At 43.8% G+C, this 22,634-nt stretch overlaps 1 protein-coding gene and 1 long non-coding RNA gene across 9 annotated transcripts; one reads left to right on the forward strand and one right to left on the reverse strand.

The window, feature by feature from the left end:
- The first annotated feature begins 1,221 nt into the window (after nt 1–1,221).
- HNRNPF (heterogeneous nuclear ribonucleoprotein F) lies at nt 1,222–22,308 on the forward strand. 8 transcript variants are annotated; one of them, XM_067710940.1, is made up of 5 exons: nt 1,222–1,320; nt 1,647–1,713; nt 14,230–14,373; nt 16,306–16,365; nt 20,385–22,308. In XM_067710940.1, the coding sequence occupies exon 5, from the start codon at nt 20,436–20,438 to the stop codon at nt 21,687–21,689; it is 1,254 nt and encodes a 417-aa protein (XP_067567041.1). In that variant the 5' UTR covers nt 1,222–1,320; nt 1,647–1,713; nt 14,230–14,373; nt 16,306–16,365; nt 20,385–20,435; the 3' UTR covers nt 21,690–22,308. The 8 variants fall into 8 exon arrangements, with proteins under 8 accessions (XP_067567041.1, XP_067567043.1, XP_067567044.1 ...); XM_067710942.1 differs by lacking the exon at nt 14,230–14,373; XM_067710939.1 differs by lacking the exons at nt 1,222–1,320; nt 1,647–1,713 and adding an exon at nt 13,262–13,412 and having other exon boundaries at nt 14,236–14,373.
- Nucleotides 4,469–11,944, reverse strand: LOC137209346 (uncharacterized). Its single transcript, XR_010935997.1, has 2 exons — nt 11,431–11,944; nt 4,469–5,294 (listed from the first exon to the last, which is right to left on the reverse strand). It is a non-coding gene; the product is annotated as an uncharacterized lncRNA (long non-coding RNA).
- Nucleotides 22,309–22,634: the final 326 nt, after the last annotated feature.

Here is a 22,634-nt window from a genome sequence, read left to right on the forward strand (position 1 = left end):
GCAGGGGAAGGCTCATCATCAGGCCAAAGCCCTATTCTTTCATTAAAGAAGGCCTCAAAGAGGCCTGCATCATTTATGCATCATTTATGAATGCTGGAGAACTGTCAGACTTGCTGAGGGGATCAAAAAGCCCCCATGCCACAACAGTGAGCGGCCCGCGTACCGAGAAAAAAAAAAAAAGCCCCCATGGCTCAGAGGCCCTCTTAGTGGATTGCATGAACATGTCTTCTTGGACCTGGTTTCAGTCCCTAAATTCTGAAGTCTTTTTTTTTGGGGGGGGGGGTATAATTTGAATATTTGCCTCAGATTAGCTACTTGCATTTTCTCTCCAGAAACAGACTTTTCTACAGCCTGAGTTGTGATGGAGTCATTGGGTTTCTTATGAATACCTATTTGATTTTTGTAGGACCTGTTCTCTGAAATTATGCCTCATCAGTTTTCTAGTACATTTTCACCTCCTCCTTTTACTCTTCCCATTTTTTTTTCCTGGAATCAGCTTCTTTTGACAAACTGCTCCTTCCTTTACTATGGTCGCCCATTCATAATCTGGCCCTATTCCAAGCATCCCCTTAATTTAACTGGTGATTTTAAAAATAATCTTCTGCTTCACCAGTAATGAGTGCATTTATATCTTCCTCTTTATGGAGACTACAAAAATAAAATGGTAAGAATTATTAATCCCAGAACACATTAAAGAATCTGTTCCACTGCCTCAGGCAGGGTAGCCATTTCAGCTACCATCCAGCCAGTCGGCTCAGGGGCTCTCACTGAACACTGTGCATTGCCTCGGCGTCTTGAGGGTCACCTTCAGAAACCTTGGGGCTTCTCAGCCCAAGTGATAGTCACGTAAGCAACCTCAGTCAACCTGCTAATCCCTCCCTAAACCCTGCCCTCGGAGCCGCCTTTATCGGTCTCCGATGTTCTCGGTTCCCTCTTTCTTCACTCTCGTCCGGAAATGACTCTCATTTTCTTCTGTCACCCTGGTCTTCAATCCGGGCGTCCTTTGGGCTCACTGTTTGGGGGACTCTCCCAGTCAGTATCCTTACAGGTTCAAGCGTGCCCCACAATTCCTCCCCTCCCCCGACCAGCACTCGCCCACGTCCCACCCCTCCCCTTCCCGCAGCGCTTCCGGTCCTCAGGCCCTGGCCCCGCCCTACTCCTGGCCGGCCAATCCCTGGCTCCGCTCCGGGAGCGTCACAATGCGCCCTCTCGGCCCCGCCCACGGATGACCGCCTCAGAGCCCCCGCCCCGCCGTGGTCTTTGCGTCTTTCCGGCTCCGTCTTGGAAGTGGGACTACGCCGCGTCTTTCTGAAGAAAAAGGTAGGGTTCTGCAGGGAAACCGGCCCGCGGTTACGCTGGCAGCCGGGAGCGGGCCGAGGGCGCGGGTTCCTGGGGCTGCTATTCCCGGGTGCTTGGGCGCAGGGCCGAGGGAGGGCAGGGCACTCCGAGAGCCGAAGGTCTTCCGGAAGCGCCGCGTGCGCACGACGGACGGGAGTTGTGGCCTCGGGCCCGCCGCGCGCCTGACCCAGCCTCTCCGGGGGGCCCTCTCCCGGGGCGCGCTGCCAGGGGTTTCCATAGTGATGGTAAACAAGCTTCAACTGCCTCAACTACAACTGCCAAGTCCCCCGCGTTCCACCCTCCTATAGGTGCTCAGAGGGACGACGAGGTGCCGGATGTGAAGAAAAGCGGGGGCGTGGAGACTTGGAGCCCGAGGTGAGGGGTGGGACGGGCGGCGTTTCCGAGGCCCGCATACCGGGGAGCGGCCGGGGAATGGGACCTCTACCATGGAGGACCGAGGGCTTGACATTTGGGTGTCAGGGGAGGCGGGATCGGAGGTGAAGGCCCGCACACCCGGGACCGATTAGGGACTGGGCCTACTGGGGGTTGGGGACTGCGGGGCTGAGATTTGGGGTCGGAGGAGGTGGGATCTGAGGTCAGGGGCCATACACCCGGGGACCGACTGAGTACTGAACGCGGGGACCCGGCCCACTGAGGGTGGGGACCGCGGGGCTAAGCTTTGGGCTTAGGGGAGGTGGGTCTGAGGTCAAGGGCCTTACGTTCGGGGACTGGACCGCGGGGTTGAGATTTGGGGTCGGGGAGGCAGAGTCCGAAGCGACGAAGGGAAGAAGAGCCTCGTGCGGACTCCTGAGGGAGCAGAGCCGAGCGCCCTTGCCAGGAGTAGGGTGAGAAAACCAGGCGACCGTGCGAGGGGGTTCATTTTAAAATGAAAGCGGTACTTGCACGTGGCTGAACGCGTCCGCGAGTTGCACAAGACTGGTTGGGTACCTGACTCCTCCCCCCTCCCACGTTCCCGCTCGCCGAGCCTCCACTTCGGAGCTTTGCGGCCTTTTCTTTCTCTCCGTGCGGCGTATGTGCCCTGAGCCCTTGTCTGCATTTGTCTCCTGCTCTCAGAGGTATCGTGTCTGTATTTTGGCTGAAACTCTTTGGTTCTCGTTGTCTTTGCCTGATGACCACACTTCTGCTAAGCGAACTTAATTCGGCCGTTTCTTTTTCCTTGTCCTGTGCTTCTTTTATCTTTGAATGTACTTTTGCTGATTCTTGACTGCGCCCAAGAAACTTCTGGACGCTGCCAGCGCTCGCGCCGCGCCTCCGCCGCCCTGTCCCCGCGTGGCTCACGGAAGGCGGTGCCGGGCGGCCTAGGGGAGGCTGCGCGAGTCTCGGGGACCCGACCGGCCCTGGGCCCCGGTCTTTTACGGAATCGCTTGGGGTTGCAGCCCCTCTCCGTTAATCTGTACCTTAAAGGGTCTCTCGGAGGACCCCCACAGGTTCCCGCCAGACAACCCCAGGCGAGCCCCCCCCCCCGACCCCTTCCCCAGCCACAGGCGAGCCCCGCGCGTTCCGCGGGACGCCCTTCCGGCAGTTTTTTTCCCCGAGGCCTTGACGAGCCAGCATGCTTCACAAGTGTTCTCGAGGTTCCGGGGGGCCCACGAGCGGCCGCTTCCCGGAACCGCCTGAGTCGGGCGGCGGTGGAGGTGGGGGAGGGGCCCCGGGCGGCAGACGTTAGGGGCGGTCCTCGGCTGGTCTGACCCTCGTGGAACCCGGAGAGTGGAAGGCTGCAAATAATTTTTTAGTGAAGGACATCATCGAAACTATCGATCTTAATATAATTCTCACTCTTACTTTTAGTCACGTTTTTAAAAGTTAACTATTTGTTTCTGAATTTCTAGTAAGAATGAAAATACCTCGAGTTCTCCGGTTAGACAAAAGTGTCAGGGTCTATCAGTGAAAAGTAATGTTTTCAGTGCTAATTTTTAGACAAGATTTCATCATTTTCAAGTGAGTAAATTTCTGCTTTTTTTTTTTTTTTAATTTCTGGTCTTAATGAATATTGAGAGAGACTGCTTTATAACTGGTGTTAAGCAGGTCCAGCCTTTCCCTTGGGGATCTCATCTTCCTATATGCATTTCTGTAAATTAATTAGGTTTATGATTTCCATATTATGGTCTCCTTTTTATTTTTAGTTTTGTCTTTTAGTAACATTCTTTTTTGTAGTATTTGCTTTTTGTTTTTAACTGGCAGGTGGCTGGTTTTCACTTGAGTATTGCTACAAGGCTCCTTTAAACATAAAATAACTCGAATAAAAATGTGAATTGATTTAAGGGAAAGGATTGATTAGGAGGAGAGTTAGTTCTTGAATATGGCCCAAACTGAGGGAGAGTGGAGGCACGTGGTGCGTGCCCTTGGAGGAGGTGCTTGAAGGGGGTACAGAAGTGGGAGGGGGCCTCCTTCCACAGAGGTGACTTTCCCACCAACCTGCCCTCTCCAGTCTGAGCTCTGGCTCTCAGGCTCTTTGTAGAAACACATTAATTGACCCGTACTGGATCCACACACAGAGCTAGGTGCTTGACCACATTTTCTAATCACGTGCTCGAGACCAGTGTACAAGGAGGTATTACTGTATTCCCATCATGCAGATGTGTCCTAGGAACACAGTTGGGACTGGAACTCAGATCTATCTGACAGGGACAGTCCTCTCTGCCAGGGCCGCTGCCCCTAATTAGTTGCCCTGAGCAAAGATTCTTGTGGAAGACAAAAGACTGGGCAAAGGGAGAACCAGGTTCATCTAAGACCAGCCTGGCTTATTTTAACTATTTGTTTGTATCTCTAAGGACTTTTAAAATATAATCACAATACCATTATCACAACTAAAGACATAATAATTCCTTGATATCATCAAATACCCAGTGTTCAAATGTACCCGATTGTGTAATAAATATTTTTATATAGCTGGTTGGTTTGATTTGGGATCCGAACAAGGTCATTATATGTTTAGTAGATATATATCTCTTAAGTTATGTTTTAAGACAGAGCAGCACTGTCCAACAAATATAATGCAAGCCACATAATTTTACATTTTCTGATAAAAAGAAACATAGTTCACTTTAGTAATTTAGTTTAACATGTTATATATCTAAAATAGACCCAAAATAATCACTTCATCATGTAATAAATTTTTGTAATTAATTTATTATTTTTTAAAATTTTTGGCTACGTTGGGTCTTCGTTGTGTGCAGGCTTTCTCTAGTTGCGGTGAGTGGGGGCTACTCTTCGTTGTGGTGCCCAGGCTTCTCATCCTGGTGGCTTCTCTTGTTGAGGAGCGCGGGCTCAGTAGTTGGGCGCACAGGCTTAGTTGCTCTGTGGCATGTGTGGGATCTTCCCGGACCAGGGCTCGAACCCGTGTCCCCTGCATTGGCAGGCAGATTCTTAACCACTGTGCCCGCCACCAGGGCAGTCCCCCAATAAATTTTTTTTTCCCCAGTAAATTTTTATATTACATTTTTCATGCTTTTTTTTTGAACTAAGCTTTCAAAATCCAGTGTATGCTTATTTTATAGCACATCTCAATTTGTACCAGCCACATGTCAAGTATGACAAGAGGGTACCTTATTAGACAGTGACGATCTAAAGGTTCTCTATTCTTAAAAGTTTTTTCTTTGAACAATCAGGTTGTGTGTCACGTAGGTTTCCTTCCCCACACTCTGGGTTTTTCTGACTGCATTCCCATGGTGGTGTTTGAATCTCTGTCCTCTGCATTTCCTGTAAAATCGTAGTTATCCTCTACAGGCTATCCTGATTCTGTTGAGATTTTATTTTGAAATACTGCATGGGAGGTGCTGTGTACTCCTGCCAGAGGCACGTATTGGTTGGTGTTCCTTCTTTGTGATGTTAGCAGCTGTTGATGTTCGTTCTCTGAATGCGTTATTTTGTTGATTGTTTCCAGATCAGTGATATTTTAATTCAATATTCCTTCTCAGTTATTAGCAGGTGTACTTCTGTAGAGAGGAAATTTTCTTTGTTAATCATTTGATTACTCTAAGATGTACCTTATAAAAGGCAGGTTAAATTTTTGATTCCTTTTTTATATTTAGTATCCATATCCAGCATAATGAATTGAATCCTTAGACACTAATTTTTCTGGTATCATTATGAAGTCATGGATTTTAACATATAGGATGTGCTTTAATCCACTGTAGCTTTTATTCTCTTTGATGCTCCAATTATTCAATTTTTGGCCAATGGGAGCCTTTCAGATTGGTTCCTTTCTTGACACAATTTCAGTGGTCTTTGGCTTCCTTGGTTTAAGGCGTAATACTTCATTAGGTGGATCCGTCAAAGTTTATTCAACTGGATCTCTACTGATGGGCAATTGGGTTGTGCTGCAATGGATAGCCTCTGCAGGCGTCTTTTCACTTTCTTGGTCATAGGGGTTGAACCATTTAATATTTCCACAAACAGTATCTGAGAGTGTCTGCTGATCTACAGCCTCTCCAAGCAGGTTTGTTGTCAAACTTTTGTATTTTTGCCAGTGTGATAGGTATTTTAAATGTTGTTTCATTTAAAATTCTAATTTATCTTACATGGTGATGTTGAGCATCTTTTCGTGTTTAAAGGCATTTCTTTTTCTGTCAAGTGTCCATACCTCTAGCCCATTTTCTTTTTTGGATTGTTGGACTTTTTGTTTCTCTCTTTAGAAGCTCTCTCTGTACCTTAAGGGTATTAACACTTTTGGGAAATAAATTGCAAATGTCTTTCCCATTTTATCATTGGTATTTTGCTTAGCTTATGGTATTTTTAGCCATGCATAAGAAGTTTAGGTTGTTTTGTTTATGTGTGTGTATTTGTGTATTTTTCTATATTATGGGGTTTGAGTCATGGTCAGGAAAGTTTTCCCTACTGCCAGTGTAAAGACAATTCATCCACGTCTATTTTTCTTCTGTTATTTAGGGTATTTCTTAGAAACATGAAAAATTCTTAGTTAACCCATATTTTACCTTCATCAATATGTTAATGTGACAGTATCAGTGATTGACTTTGAAATGATGAATTAAAGTTGCATTCCTGGAATAAATCCAACTTGGTCATGTTGTATTAAATAGCTTTGTGTATTGCTGGATTTGGTTGGCTAATGTTTATTTAGGAATTTTTCATGTGAGTTCATGAATGAAATTAGCCTGTGAAACTTGATAAACTAATTCTAAAACTCTTGGAAAATCAATTCCTAGTTTATTGTAGATCAAAATGTTAAAAAAAACATCGATGGAAACAACAGAGCTTTAAGTTAAAAAATATCCACATGGCCTTGGGCTAGGAAAAAGGTCTCTTAAACAGGACACAAAAAGCGATAATCATTTAAGGGGGAAAAATGACAAGAATGAAGAAAATTCTAAACTATTATGTTTCCCTTACAGTATGCCTTTTACAAAAATCCTCATATAGTATAAATATTTTACAAATTCCTACCACACTCTCTCCTTTTAAGTTTATCTACATGCAAAGATGGTCCATCATTGACATCTCCATTCTTCATCTTCCCCTAATTGAGGTCTCTTCTGCTTTACATGAATATTTGGTTAGAATAGTGCTGTCCACAATAAGCCTAGAAGACCGGCCACAGCCCGCAATTTAAAATTATAATTACTTTGCTTTGAGGAAATCAGCTTCATAGTACTGGTTTTAAATCTTTTTTAAGTTTGTTTGTTTTCCATTTTAACCATCTACTTTTATAGATTCTTTTTCAGAAGTTTAAAATTTTGTACATATGTACATGTACATACCTGTTTAGTTTGGGTTCATTTCTATAGTATTTTGTAAGAATTAAAATAAACATTTGATCACCCAGTTTAAAAAAAAATAGTGCTGTCCAATAGAATTATGATGTCCAATAGAATTATGTCCAATAGAATTATGATTTAAATTTTTAAATAATTGATGTAATTCACATACCATACAGTTCACCTTTTTAAAGGGTACAGTTCAGAGGTGCTTTTTTTTTTGTAAAAAAGTTGTAAAAACCATCCCCACTATCTAATTTCAGTATATTTTCTTTAATTAATTAAATTGAAGTATAGTTGATTTACAATATATATTAGTTGCAGGTGTACAGCACAGTGACTCGGTTATACGTATGTGTATTCTTTCTCAGATTCTTTTCCCTTAGAGGATATTACAAAATATTGAGTATAGTTCCCTGTGCTATACAGTAGGTCCCTGTTGGTTATTTTATATATAGGAGTGTGTATATGTTAATTCCAACTTGCGAATTTACACCCCCCTCTTTGGTAACCATAAGTTTGTTTTCTATGTCTGTGAGTCTCTTTCTGCTTTGTAAATAAGTTATTTGTTTTCGTTTTGTTTTTAGATTCCACATATAAGGGATATCATATTTGTCTTTCTTGTCTGGCTTACTTCACTTAGTGAGATAATCTCTAGGTCTATCCATGTGGCTGCAGATGGCCCCAGTGCCTTTTCTTACGTTGAAACACCCTTAAGCATTCTTAAGCATTCCTAGGATAAATCCCACTTGTTCACGGTGTATAATCCTTTTTACAGGTTGCTGGATTCAGTTTGTTAGTATTTTGTTGGGATTTTGTGTCTGTACTCATAAGGGGTTATCTTGCAATGTCTGTCTGGTTTTGATATCTACAAGTGTATTAGTTTGCTGGGGATACCATAACAAAGTCCTACAGACTTGGTTACTTAAACCATTTATTGTCTCATAGTTCTGGAGGCCAGAAGTCCTACATCAAGGTGTCAGCAGGTTTGGTTCCCTCTAAGAAGCTTGAGGAAGAGGATATATCGTTCCATACCTCTCTCTCTGGTTTATAGATAGCTGTCTTCCCTCTGCTTATCTGTGTCCAAATTTCCCCTTCTTCATGTTGGAATACAGCCCATCTTAATTATGTCATTTTTAACTTAATTATCTCTGTAAAGACTATATCCAAACCTGGTCACGTTCTGAGGTACTGGGGGTTAGGACTTTAACATGTGAATTTTGGGGACATAATGTTCAGCCCATAACAGGGGGTAATTAATACTGGCCTTGTATATAGAATGCGTTGGAAAATATTTTAATAAAGTATATTTTAATATATATTTTGATTGGTTCAACACATCCAAAGTATCACTTCAATATGTAATCAATATTTTGAAGTTGAGGTTTTAGGTTCTTGTTCGCAATTCATTTTAATTTTTTAAATTGAAATTAAATTTTATTATTATTATTAATATTTTTTTGGCTGCTCCAAGAGGCTTGTGGGATGTTAGTTCCCCCACCAGGGATCGAACCCATGCCCTTGGCAGTGAGAGCACAGAGCCCTAACCACTGGACTGCCAGGGAATCCCCTGCAATTCACTTTATATGTACTAAATTTTATCGCTTAGGGCACATCTCAGTTTGTACTTGGCACATTTTAAGTGCTCAGTAGCAGTGTGTGGCTATTGGTACCACATTTTTATCCTTTGTACCTAACTTGTTCTTTTTCCAAAGCAGTTTTTCTCTGTACTTTAAATTTTTTTTTACCATCATATGCCTGGGTTGTGTGTTTTTAAAGTATCTGTTGGGAACTACACCACTGAGTTTATCTTAAGCCAGGAAAGTTTCCTTCCATTCTTTATCTGTTCTCGCCTCCATTTTGTCTTTTTCTCTTTCTGGAATTCCTATCATTCACATGTTGTTTCTCCTGTCTCATGTTATCTCTTACTCCTCTGAATTTCATCTTTTTCCCCTCATTGTTTCTGGGTTTTTTTCTTTGTTTTGAGCTATTTCTTCCACTTGGTTTTCCAAGCCATTACCCTTTCTTTCAATACATTCTACCTTTTCTTTCAATTCATTACTAACTTTATAAATTCAAAACTCAATTTTTAGCACTGGAAAGTTTTTTATTCTGTAATCAAGTATCTGAGAGTGCTTGTTATTTTTTCCGTTAAAATATTTACAGTTTTGTACAGTACTTCTTGTTCCCAGAAAACTGTCTGCTGTTCTAAGCCGTTGTCCGATTTGTGGTATTCTGGTGCTGGAACCCCTCTCAAGTACATTGTCATGTTCCTTTCCTCCTCTTGGCTCTGTTCTCTACCCGCCCCGCTCCCCCCCCCCCCACCTCCCCGGGGCAGTGTGCTACGGTCCCCTGAGCAGCAAACATGGAGCACAAGGAGCTACAGCTGCCTCCACTCCTATGGCAGCTGCAGGGGACCTGACAAGATGTCAGCTCTCCAGTAAGACCCAGGAGGAAGCTCTAGGCCTCCTGAAGGGGCTGTGGGCATTCATTAACACAGATGACAAAATATTTCCCTCAGTTGGGGAGAACAGATTTTTATCTTTAACACTGGAGGGTTCTTTTTCTTTCTTTCTTCTTAAAAATTAATTATTTTATTCATTTATTTTGGCTGCACCGGGCCTTAGTTGCAGCACGCAGGATTTTTAGTTGCGGCATGCATGTGGGATCTAGTTCTCCGACCAGGGATCGAACCCCGGCCCCCTGCACTTGGATGTGCAGAGTCCTACCCACTGAACCACCAGGGAAATCCCTGGAACCTCCAACCTGCTTTTTATGAACACCCCACCTGATACTTTTTTTTCTGTTGTAACTTTAGATCTTGATTCTTGAGTCACTAATGCAATCAGTAATATAGAGCAATGATTTCTTGTTCTATGGCGGCTAATAATTTGTCCCTTGTGTTAATTTCAGTACAAGCATTATAGACATAATTTACCTAACATTACACTATTTTTGCTTTTTAGTTAACACACGTTTTGAGAAATGAACACTGAGGAAAATAGTGTAATATTACCCCAGACTTAGCTACAGTAAGCTAAAGAGCCTAATAGCTAAAAGATAATGGAAAACAGCTTTCCTGTTGCTTACAAATTATATTTTCTTTGATGGATAAAAATGTAGTAATAGCAACGAACATTTAAAATGTCATTTACTTTAATCACCCCACCTATAGCTTCTCTTTTTTTTTAATTGAAGTTGATTTACAATGTTGTGTTGGTTTCTGGTGTACAGCAAAGTGATTCATTTATGCATATATATATATTTTTTTCATATTCCTTTCCATTTATGGTTTATTACAGGATATTGAATATAGTTCCCTGTGCTATACAGTAGGACCTTGTTTGTTTATTTTATATATAGTACTTTGTATCTTAAAGCTTCTCTTTTCTTTAATAGCCTTTAGGTAGTTTTATGTGTTGAACTTGGTATGTTGTACAAATTAGATCAGAGTTCTCACACTTGAGAGGCATGAGCTGCTTGAAAATTTAGGTACAGTTGTGTGTGTGTGTGTGGGTATACTTTTAAAAAAAGTTGATCCAGACCTACATCATATTCTCAGGTGGAGTCCCTGACAGCAAAAAAATGTTTAAGAACCACTGAATTGGGACTTTATAAAATTGCCGGGTTGGAAGAGTCTTGAGGTTTCTAATGTAGTTTCCGATAGAACAGGAAAACATCCATAACAAGTAGGAATCTGGGCTCTGCTCATATACTGTCCCATGACTGGGAATTGCTTCTTCCCCAGACCCCATGTGTGCTCCTCAAGTGGAAAAAAGACAGTAGCAGAAACGATATCTAAAATTCTTTTTTTTGAATTTAGTAAGAACTGAATATAAAGATTAAAAGGATTCACCACAAAATAAAAATATTTTTACAAAGCAGCCAACACCAAAACATATCCTGACAAGCGGCTGCATTTTAAAAACGTAAATAATTTGAACAAGTATCTGGGGGAAATAAGTAGGTAATATACAAAGGAAAAATAGAATAATATGGTCTTCTAATTTCTACTTTTTAAACCTTAGCTTTTTACCAGGGGGAGAAAGTTTAACATTTCCACCCCTGTTCATGCTTCTGATCTGTTTAAATGTCACTTCCTCAGAACCCCAATGTGAGTTAATCCCTGTTTTCTTAATTTGAGTTTTCAGAATTTGTCATACATTTGTTTGTTTCTTTATTGATTTCTTAGTCCACTGTTCTGTGGACTTAGCACAGTACCTGCATCTTGTAAGTGCACAATATTTCTGGGTTAATGAATGACTTGAAATTGGGTAAATTTTATCTACGGCACATCACTCAAATCCTTTCACATGCTTCAGTTTCCACCACAATGTTTTTGTTGCAGGGTACGTACCATCAGTTCTTCCTAAACTTGTCTCACTTCTTCCCATCCCGTCTCCATGCATCTGTTCCCATCATTCATTTTCCAGAGAGCAGCTAGACTGTTGAAAAACAAAACTCTATACTACATTCCATTTTGAAATAGTTAAGTATCTTCCCTTAGAGTAAATAAAGTCCAAAATACCGAATCAGGCCTTCAGGGCTTTGGAGGATCTTACTCTGCTTCCCCCTTTCGTGGATCTCCCCGCTGGCTGCAGGTGTTTTGAGGTGCTTTCTGTCTCAGCATTACACTTTCCCCTGTGTCTTCTGTACATGTTGTTCCTTCACCCGGCAGGAACCCTATCATGACTGATCAATTATTAACACTCGACTAGCCAGTTAGCCAGTGTCACCAACCAGTTAAGCCAAGGAAGAACATGTAACGCTACTTAACAAATACGTGCAAATAAAATAAGTGAGAAAATGGATGCCAGCCGTTTAAATTACCAAGAATGTATTTTGAAGAGGATTTTAAGAAGTGAAATAAGTGCTCGTGAAGCAGTCAAGATACTCATTTCCATAGAGATACTCTTTCCAAAAACAAGCCAATTTTGTGGCTTAATTTTTCTTCAGAATATTGTTTTATTTCTTTTGAATGTATGAGTTTTTAGTGTCTTTCTCACTTTCTGTGGGATGGCTGGATTTTGAATTAGATAATTTTGAAGCAGATCCCAGCCATCACACCATTTCACCTACAAACAAGTATTTAAAATATCTCTAAAAATTAATTCCTTTATTTTTAAACATAACTGCAATTCTGTCATATCTGACATAAGTAAAATCAGTGTTCAGGTATCTCCTAAGTTGTCTCATAAATGTTGACCAACCGGTTTGAATCAGGATCCAAATATGTCCCATGCATTGTGAATCCTTGATAATTCTGTTAAATTTCTTTTATTCAGTAAGTGCTCCCTTGGAGATATTTTGTTGAATGGCTGGCTATTGTCCTTGTTGAGTACCCACAGTCTGGCTTTGTAGGCTGCATTATCATATTCTCACCTAGAAACCATTCCTTTTCCCTGTAAATTCTGTAGTTTGTTCGTTGTTTCTAGTAAATAGATTAAGACTTTTTCCTGTTAGATAATTTTATTACTAAAAGTATTAAACATACACAAAAGTAGAGACAAAAGTATGAAACTCCATGTACCCATCCCCCAGCTTCAATAATTACTAAATCATGGCCCATGTTGTTTCATCCATACTCCGACTCGCTGCAGATTATTTAGAAACAGACTCTAGGCATCAGATGTATATCTAATGACTTTTTAAAAAAATCACAGCAGCATAGCTACAACTAAAATTTTATCATTTCTTAATGTAAAGTCAGTCACTGTTAAGATTACTGCAATTGCCTTATAATTGTTTTCCAGTTCATTTGAATTGAGTCAAAAGTTAATAAAATGTAACTGCTTGTTAGGTTATGAAGTTTAAAATTGCGTGTTTTAAAATTAATCTTCTTAAAATTGTGCAAAAATATTTACATGACTAGGCTCAAATCTACAAAACATGGTACTGTATACACAAAGACGTTCTACCTTTTGTTCATTAGTTTCCATTCTGAATCCTTTCCTGCCTTTAGAGATGTTTTTTTTAAAAATTTAAATTTAAATTGTATGGTTTCTCCTTCCACATGCTTGGTGCCGGTCACCCCTCCCCTCCGCCCGTACTCTGGACTTTTCTCCACCCTGGCACCTCTCCTGAGAGCTCACTCAGAACGGTCTTCCTCGTTGCTTTCCTTCCCTCCTCCTCCCACTTCCTGCCTTGGCCGACCGCGCGGGCCGCACCTGCAGGACGCGTTTCCATTGGTGACATCTTGGCGGGCCCGTCGGTGGCACTTCCTCCTTTACACCCCGTGACCCACGTCCGGCTCGCCGCCCTCCCAGTCACGCGGCCTCTGCCTCCGGGACGCAGCCCCGCGCGCCGGCCTTCCGGACTCCAGGCCCCGGACTCGTCGTGGTGAGCCGCCGCGAGCGGACGACCCCCACCCACACTCCCCCCAACCCCCCGCGGGTCTCGGGAACTCTTCCCCACCTCTTTTCGCACAGCCGCCCCCTCTACCCCCCGGAACTCTTCCCCCTCGCTGCCCCGGGAATTCCCCTCCCCCCCCAACCCCACGGCTTCAGGAAGTCCCCCCGACCCGACCCGGGAGCTCCGCCCCCAGCCCGTGGAGGCGTCCGCCGACCTCGGGTCCCGCGAACTCTTCCTCGCCGCCCCTAGAAGCCCCTCTGACTCGGGAGCTCCGCCTTCCCTCCCCCCCCCCCCCCGCGGTTCCAGGAAGCCCGGCCGGAGAACTCTTCCCCACCTCGCCGCCAACACTTCCCGCCTCCCTCTCCGGTCTGAAACCTCTTCCTGCTCCAGTGAGTCCCCCTGCCCCGGGAGCTCCCCTCCACCTCCGGGCTCGGGGAGCCTTAGCCTCGTGACCTCCTTCCCCTCCCCCCAACTCGCGCAGCCCGGGAAGCCTCTCTCCCCTCCCCCCACCCGTAGCTCGCCCCGCCCCGGAAGCTCCTGCTGACCCCGCCCAGGCCCGGGGATGGGGCGTCCTGTTGTCGCGCGTTCCTGTAGGGCTTGGCCGACCCGAGACTGTCGGATCGCCCGGTGAAGGCCGAGCGAACCCCTTCACCTTGTCCCGGTGCCTCCGCCAGAGCCTGGTGTCCGGGACCCATACCGCGCTTCCCGCCGAAATCGCTCAGACGCGCCCCTGCCGGCCCGCGGTTTTGAGAGCGCACTTTCAAGCCTCGTTTGAAGCGTTTCTCCACAGCCAGTTGAGTTTCAGTTTCAGGTTAATAACAAAAGGAGATGCACCTGGTCTTTCCCCGGAATCCTCTGCGTTTTTAAGCGTCGGGTGGAATTGGGGGTCTTTTGGCTGTGAACCGCGCTTGCTTCATGAAGATAGAAATCGGTCCTGCTCCTTTCAGCGGTAAGTCTTAGGGCCAAAGAGTCAACCGCGTAATCCTGAGGCCGGGTCTCACGCGGACTGTGGTTTAAGAGGTAGAACTTTCTGAGTGATTAAGACAGCCAGAACAGTCTGAGTGCTGCCAGCTGTAGGTTAAAATTCATTTACAAATGAGGACGAAATGCTCTTCAGGCCTCACTGGGACACAAATAAAGGGAGTGAAGCTGGGAACCCGCCGAGTTCCCGTCTCTGAAGAGAGACGGTGCGGGTGCAGTTTAAAGCGCCGTGTGATCCCTAGAGAAACCTAATCAGCCGTGCGTTCAGGCGCACCCTGTTTATCTTGATTGGTTCACCTGGATCCGAACTAAATCCTGCCTAACCTGTATATTAGAGTGAGGAAGAGCATGTTCTGGAGACCGTCCCAGGAGTCCTGAGAGCCTGTTAGAAATGCTTAGTCTCGACCCCGGCCCAGATCTATTGTTTTAGGATCTGAATTTTGACAAGATCCTCGGGTGGTCCGTGTGCGCACTTACGTCATAGTCCAGTTGCGGGTGTGTGTGTGTGTGCGGGTGTGTGGCGCGCGCGTAAGATCCTTGGTTGTCCCCCCCGTTCGGTACGTTGAGTTCAGTCGGTCTCCAGTTGCAACACCCGAGAGCAGTATTTTGTTAGCCGCCGCCGCCGCCAGCAGCGATTGCAGGGTGCTGCCGGGGAGGAGGGTGGGCGACCAGTGTTCCCCCGCAGCGCTTCAACTGTGTGTGCGACGCGGTTCAGTCTCGTGAGAATCGGCTTCCTTGCTTCTGGCCGCCCCCGAGTGTGCGTGCCCGAGGAGGCGCCTCAGCCGTTGGTGTGCGGACCACACTGGAATGAGCCAGGAGCAGGGATAAACCTAGGCAGAAGGGGTTCGGCCCGTTAGGATGACTGGCTTCTACACTTTAGATTTCACTCTTTTCTGGGAACAGAGGAGAGGGACGGTTGGTGAAGCCTCTTGAAAACCCTCTTCTAGAGAATTTGAAACTGTTACTTTTTAAATTGTAATACTTTACATTTATATAGGTCTTTCCCCAAAAATAGTATCTCGTGTAATAATTACAGGACGTTAATAAGGCAAGGCAGATATTACCTCTAAGACAGCAGGCTCAGAAATTAACTTGATTTTCTCAGTTCTACGTTTCTAAAACTAAGAATGTGCTTTAATTCTCAAACTAATTCGCTGGACATAAGTATTTTGGGGACAGCTTTGTCCTATGGCTGTGGTTGATGGTACTGATGTTTTTCCTATTGAAAAGCATATTTCAACATTTCCTCCCCTCACTCTTCCTCAGTTAAAAGATTAATGTTAGATCAAATACATTAGGTCTCAAGAAGTGAAGCTATCACATAAAACTGGGAAAGAAAGTCTTAAGTATCTCCAGCCAGTCCTCCAGGGATGCTTGTAAATTGTAAATACTGTTGGAACAGTCTCTAGCAAACCACCTTTCTCTGGAGCCCATCCCTGTGAAAATCGGGCCACGCCTCTGGCCTCCCGTGCGAGTCGGCGCCGCAGCTCCTCGCCCCCCGCCCGGCCCGCGGCTTCCCGGAACCGCGCTGACATTGCCCCTGCTCCATCCCGATAGTGCCTCCCGCCCTCGATATTTAAACTGCCTTAGCGCGCTCAGGTATTCGCGTATAGAACTCGCGTTTTGAGTACATCTCTCAGGGCAAGTGGGAGGGTTCCAGGCTGGTACTCTCGGCATTACCCTAGGAAAGAGGTAAAGCGTTTCAAAGCTGTGGGGGCTGGCGGGCGTGCACTTTCTTGAAGGCAGCCCCGCGGTTTTGTAAACGGCCTCCCACAGCCCGGGCTTTGGCTTTTCCGGAGGAAGGGAGCCCGGAGCCCAGCCCAGCCGGGGAACCGCTGGCTCTGCTCACTCTGGGAGTGTTGGGGCACTGCGGCAAGACGGCCTTATCGCTCTTTTTTAGGACAGTTCGTTACCTGCCTGGAGTGTCTTCGACTGTGGGCATCCCCCGCTGTTCTTTAAGGTGAGCTATTTTAAGAAAAGTAATTTCTCAGTTTATAATTGATTTACTTTATTGACACAGAACACTTTCTTGAGTGTGAAGTAAATTTTTTTTTCACTAGCTGTAAATCTAATGTTGAGCAGAACTCCAGCTTTCTTAACTTTCTCAAGTGTTAGTTAATGTTCTAAGTACTGTAAGTCTGCAAAGAATCCAAATGTAGAGGATTCTGAGGGCAAAGATGAGGATATTGCATTACGTACATTAGAAGTATAGATAAGTGTTTTGGAAGAGTGCTCTCCTCACATTGCCTTCAGAGAAGTCACTTTATTTTTGAAACATTATTTTCTGAAACAAAAAATATTTATAATTGTTTTATATTGGGCGTTTTAAGTAGTCCTTACATGAAATGTCTGTGTTCTTTTATGTTTCCTGCTTGTCTTTTTTCCCCCCTGCTTGTCTTTTTTAACCTAACCAGGCTGCCATATTCTAGAGTGGTGTTCACCCCACCTGGCCATCAGTTAATCTCTTGCTAATCTTGGGCCTGCTGTGCTGGGGGTGGGACCACAGTGACCTACGGAACAGATCAGTCTGTCCTTGCTAGGCTCTCTTGCATTTTTGAAGGGTTTTAAACAAATCATGAATTTGTTTCCCTAGAATGTTGTGGGATCATAGAACTGTAAGACTTAATTTGTGGAAGGGGAAGATTTTATGGGAAAGGTGGTATATTTGAGCTGAGACCTTAAGGATTAGTGGGATTTAACTAGACAGAAGGTTGGGGGGGAGTATATTTGGAGAGATAATTACCACGTGTCACACCCAAGGCAGCAGAGAGCCTGGCACACTGCAGGCACAGAGAAATATAGGAATAAGAGGATGTATATTTTTTTAATGCAAGTGATGTGAGCGTGTGTTGCAGGTCAGAGCTGCAAGGCCTGAGCACCCCCTTAGCCCCGTGGTTTGTGTTCCAGGCAGTGGGAAGCCACTGAGATCTTAGAACAGGAGAGTGACATAAAGTCACTTTAAAAGAGCTACAGATTAGGTTGCAGTAAGGGTTGGAAAAGTTTTAAGGATCAGATGTGAATGTGTCCTGGAAAGGGCTATTGGTGCTGGGATTAGAAAGAAAGGAAGTAGAAAGGGATATGAGGGAAGTGCACAAAGATGATGATGATTTGATAGTTCAAATCATAATGCCAAGCAGTGTGCTAGGGACTGAGAAGAGTTGTGAGAAACATTTATTGCTTGTTGGAGTCAAGGGTTACTGAATAGAATTTAGGTATGGGTTAGGAATAGGATTAGGGTGGAGAATGGGATGACCCCCAAAGAAATGATGAGCTCATTGGATTTAAGGGTTTGGGAGTTGTTCAAGGATTACTTTAGTTTCATTCTAGAGCTTCTGGTTGACAGGTAAGGCTGACCAGGGTGCTGCTATAGAAGAGTTACAGAAAAAAGGCTGTGTTCATTTGTGGTACATAGGTGGTGCTATGGAGTAGAGTTTGTGTATACCAATCTTGGCCTCAGGGAGCAGGGAGCCTGAAGCTGGGAACTTGGGTTCTGGAGCCCAGAATTGGTCCTGGACATATATAAAGATCAGGTGAGGCTGCCTACAAAGCGGGGGTGGGGGGGCATAAAAGAAAGAAGGGCCAGTGATTGCATACGGTTGAGCCTTGAGGAAGGGCTCAGAGAGGCAGAGTGCCTAAGGAATTAACAGGAAAACCAAGAGCCATGGGGAGAAAGGATTTCCAGAGCGAATGGTTAAATCCTGCTGTGGGAACTGAAAAGATGGAGGTAAAAAAATGTTCCTTTCTTGCCGTGGAGGTCCTTGGCAGAGTGAGATCATGCCCTTCTTTTTATGGTGGGGGTGGGTAGAGGCCTTTTGAGGATGAGATTTTACTGAAAGGGAAAGCAAATCAGCAAGTAGCTGGAGACAGACTGGGTATCAGGGAAGGGGTATATTACAGGGTTGGTTAGAAATGAGATAATCTCCTTAATTGACAAGGAAAATAGTGTTCTGTGAAGCATTTGTGAAGATGGGGATTTCTTGGGGCAGGTGGAGTTGACAGAGCAGAGCCACAGATAACAAGCTTAGCTATGAGAAGAAGCAACTCCTTGTTTATAAATTTCTAAATCTTTTTCTAATTTGCTTCACTGTGTCTCTATTAGCAGTTTGCTTTTCTTTTTCTTAACCATTCGTGCTTTCTAATTTGTTTAAATTGTGGGGTTTTTAGAAATCTGTTTTGCTCTAATAGTGTAAATACCCCATTCCATCTGGGATAGTTTTGGGATTCATCTGAGGTAGGATTCTGCTTTATATTTTTCTACATAATGACCAACGTGCCCAGATTTTTTCAAAAGGTGGCTTTTACCTTTAACAGCTACATCTGTTACACTTGATGTGAAATGACAATTTCATGAAACAATTTCCTTGTAGTAGTGCCCGTTTTGAGCATTGATCACTAAGAATGTAGTCTGGGTCCTATCTGTATTTTTATTGTCTCTCTGTTATATGTATATTGCTGTCTGATGACTCAATTCCTACTCTTCACAATACAGCCCTTTACATGGATTTGACCTTTACTCTTTTTCAGTTTGGACTCTTGGGTGTCAGATGGCACTTGCACTTCCCTGTCAGGAAGGGCACCTGTGACGCCTCTTGTACACTGAGGAGTTCATTCCCTTTGTAGTCCCTCAGTGAAACACAGCAAAGTATGTGTGTTACGTTGATCAACGTGATGTGTTCTTTTTAAGATTTTTTCCTTTGTTTTTTGATGTGGACCATTTTTAAAGCCTTTATTGAATTTGTTGCAATATTGCTTCTGTTTTATGTTTTTTGGGCCTCGAGGCATGTGGGATCTTTGTACCCTGACCAGGGATCGAACCCTCACCCCCTGCACTGGGAGGCGCAGTCTTAACCACTGGACAGCCAGGGAAGTCCCCATAATGTGTTTTATGATCTTCCCCCCTCCCCCGCTTTTCTTTTCTTTTCTTTTTTGGCTGCACTGTGCTGCTTACGGGATCTTAGTTCCCCAACCAGGGATTGAACCCAGGCCATGGCAGTGAAAGTGCCGAGTCTTGAACACTGGACCACCAGAGAATTCCCAGTTGATCCTTTTTTAATATATGAAACTGAGAAGCATATAATTTGATTTTTACATTTGCATCACACTTAACTGATATTGCTGATGCACTAATCTGCTTGTTTGGATATGTCTTAATTTGACCTCACACTTAGGTTTGACAATAGGAATAATGATACTTCCTTAGGCTCTGGAAGCCATTGCTGTCTTGTATCCTTGCATCATTGTTGCTGATAAGAACACTGATTCTGGTTCACCCCAGTGTCACAGGAAATGTTATTCTGTATTGTGATTTAAAATAGCCTGTGTTTGTCACATCTTTTTGCTTCTGTAGTGTCTTGCCACAAACAAGCAAATTGGTTAAATGTAGGGCTTGTAGTTGAAGAATCACACAGGAGCTGTTTTAAATGAACCACCAAATTTCATCACAACAGATAACGTGGACTAAATAAAACAAGAAAATGCCCTGCCCAATATTTAGATTCTTCTGTGTTCAAAGTACCAGGTCACACCTACCCTCCCTTGCCTTTTACTTTAGCGATGCAACAATACAGCTCATCTGTTTTCCTGTAGTTCTGACAAGTTCTTAGTATTTCTGAATGTTGCCTCAATTCATTCCCTTGTCTTTCCTTCTAGAACTCATAGTAATTGATCATAAGAATTTGTAGATTTTGTCTTGATTGAAGCTTCCAGATCACTATTTTGCTCTTCAAATTTTACTCTCTATTGTTTCACTTATTTCTTTTTTTTAAGACCCCCTAATTTGTTAATTTGTTATTTTCAATCTATCTGTGAGTAATGTAACTATTTTTGGAGAGATGTAGGATTGAATCTCTGCTCATATATCTTAACATTTTTAATTTCACTCATCCTTCCTCATCTGTAAAATGGAAACTATTTACTGTATATTCTTGTTATACATATTAAATGAAAATTTATGTAAAGTAGTTTTTGCTTTCTTTTCAGCCACAAAAAGCTGCATCCAAGTTTGTTTGACGTCTGCTCTGTCAAGTGTCCATGATGTTGGGCCCCGAGGGAGGTGAAGGCTTTGTAGTCAAGCTCCGTGGCCTGCCCTGGTCCTGCTCTGTTGAGGATGTGCAGAATTTCCTCTCCGACTGCACAATTCATGATGGGGTTGCAGGCGTTCACTTTATCTACACTAGAGAAGGCAGGCAGAGTGGTGAGGCTTTTGTTGAACTTGAATCAGAAGATGATGTAAAAATGGCCCTTAAAAAAGACAGGGAAAGCATGGGACATCGGTACATTGAGGTGTTCAAGTCTCACAGAACCGAGATGGATTGGGTGTTGAAGCACAGTGGTCCAAACAGTGCTGACACCGCCAATGATGGTTTCGTGCGACTTCGAGGACTCCCGTTTGGATGCACCAAGGAAGAAATCATTCAGTTCTTCTCAGGGTTGGAAATCGTGCCAAACGGGATCACATTGCCTGTGGACCCCGAGGGCAAGATTACAGGGGAAGCCTTTGTGCAGTTTGCCTCACAGGAGTTAGCTGAGAAGGCTCTAGGGAAGCACAAGGAGAGAATAGGGCACAGGTATATTGAGGTGTTCAAGAGCAGTCAGGAAGAAGTTAGGTCATACTCGGATCCCCCTCTGAAGTTCATGTCAGTGCAGCGGCCGGGGCCCTATGACCGGCCTGGCACAGCCAGGAGGTATATCGGCATTGTCAAGCAAGCAGGCCTGGAGAGGATGAGGTCTGGTGCCTACAGTGCTGCAGGCTATGGGGGCTATGAGGAGTACAGTGGCCTCAGCGATGGCTACGGCTTCACCACCGACCTGTTTGGAAGAGACCTCAGTTACTGTCTCTCTGGGATGTATGACCAAAGGTATGGAGATGGCGAGTTCACTGTCCAGAGCACCACTGGACACTGTGTCCACATGAGAGGGCTGCCCTACAAAGCCACGGAGAACGACATTTACAACTTCTTCTCTCCACTCAACCCAGTGAGAGTCCATATTGAGATTGGCCCTGATGGAAGAGTAACCGGTGAAGCTGATGTCGAATTTGCCACTCACGAAGAAGCTGTGGCGGCCATGTCCAAAGACAGGGCTAACATGCAGCACAGATACATAGAACTTTTCTTGAATTCCACGACAGGGTCCAGCAACGGGGCATATAGCAGCCAGATGATGCAAGGCATAGGGGTGTCAACCCCGTCCACTTACAGTGGCCTTGAGAGCCAATCCGTGAGTGGCTGTTATGGGGCGGCGGCTAGCTATGGTGGCCAGAACAGCATGAGTGGATATGACTAGTTTTGTAGTAGCTTTTGAGTTATTTCATCAGATTTTCACAGGCAGCCAACAAGCAGTGAAAAGCAGTTATTACTCTAGAGGAAGCTGTGGGACCCATTTTGCACCATGAGTTTGTAAAATCTGGATTAAAAAATTACCTCTTCAGTGTTTTCTCATGCAAACTTTCTTCTAGCATGTTATATTGAGTAAACTAAAACCATTTTCAGCTTTTCTCAACATTTTGGTAGTGTACTTTCTGGAGTGATGTTATCTGAGTTAAAGTAGTTTTAAGTACGTTAAATGTGGATCTTTTACACCACATCATCGTGAACACATTGGGGAGGTGTGCTTTTTTGGAAAACTCAAGGTGCTAGATCCCTAATTCAAAGACGAACATTTCTCATGTTTGTTCATTCTAGTTTATTTTCATTTAAAATCTTTTAGGTTAAGTTTAAGCTTTATAAAGTTAGTTTTGAAAATTGAGACACATTACTAATACTGTAGGAATTGGTGAGGCCTTGACTTAAAACTTTCTTTGTACTGTGATTTCCTTTTGGGTGTATTTTGCTAAGTGAAACTTGTTAAATTTTTTTTGTTGACTAAATTTTTTTCTTAAAATAAAAAGACTTTTTCACAATGACTGGCACAGACTATATACTCACCAAAAAATAGCAAAATGACTGGGTGGTTGAAAATTTCATTTTACTACTGTATTTCAGTGTGAATTTTAAAATTTAGCACTATGATTTCCCTTGTATTCTTAAAACGAGGCTAAATTAAACATTCAGATTTAAAAACATTAAATATATGAGTGGAAATGGTGACTACAAAGTATGAAAGTAGAAGCCTACAGTCCCATCTTCCTGTGACTTGTGTTCTGTTCATCAGCCATTTGTAATGTCCTGCTGTTCCCTTCCTTTATGCCGGGTGGCACCTGTTCATAGCTAGAGATTTTTAGTTTTGTGT

Source organism: Pseudorca crassidens, chromosome 16 (genome assembly GCF_039906515.1).
Source record: "Pseudorca crassidens isolate mPseCra1 chromosome 16, mPseCra1.hap1, whole genome shotgun sequence".
Taxonomy (NCBI): domain Eukaryota; kingdom Metazoa; phylum Chordata; class Mammalia; order Artiodactyla; family Delphinidae; genus Pseudorca; species Pseudorca crassidens.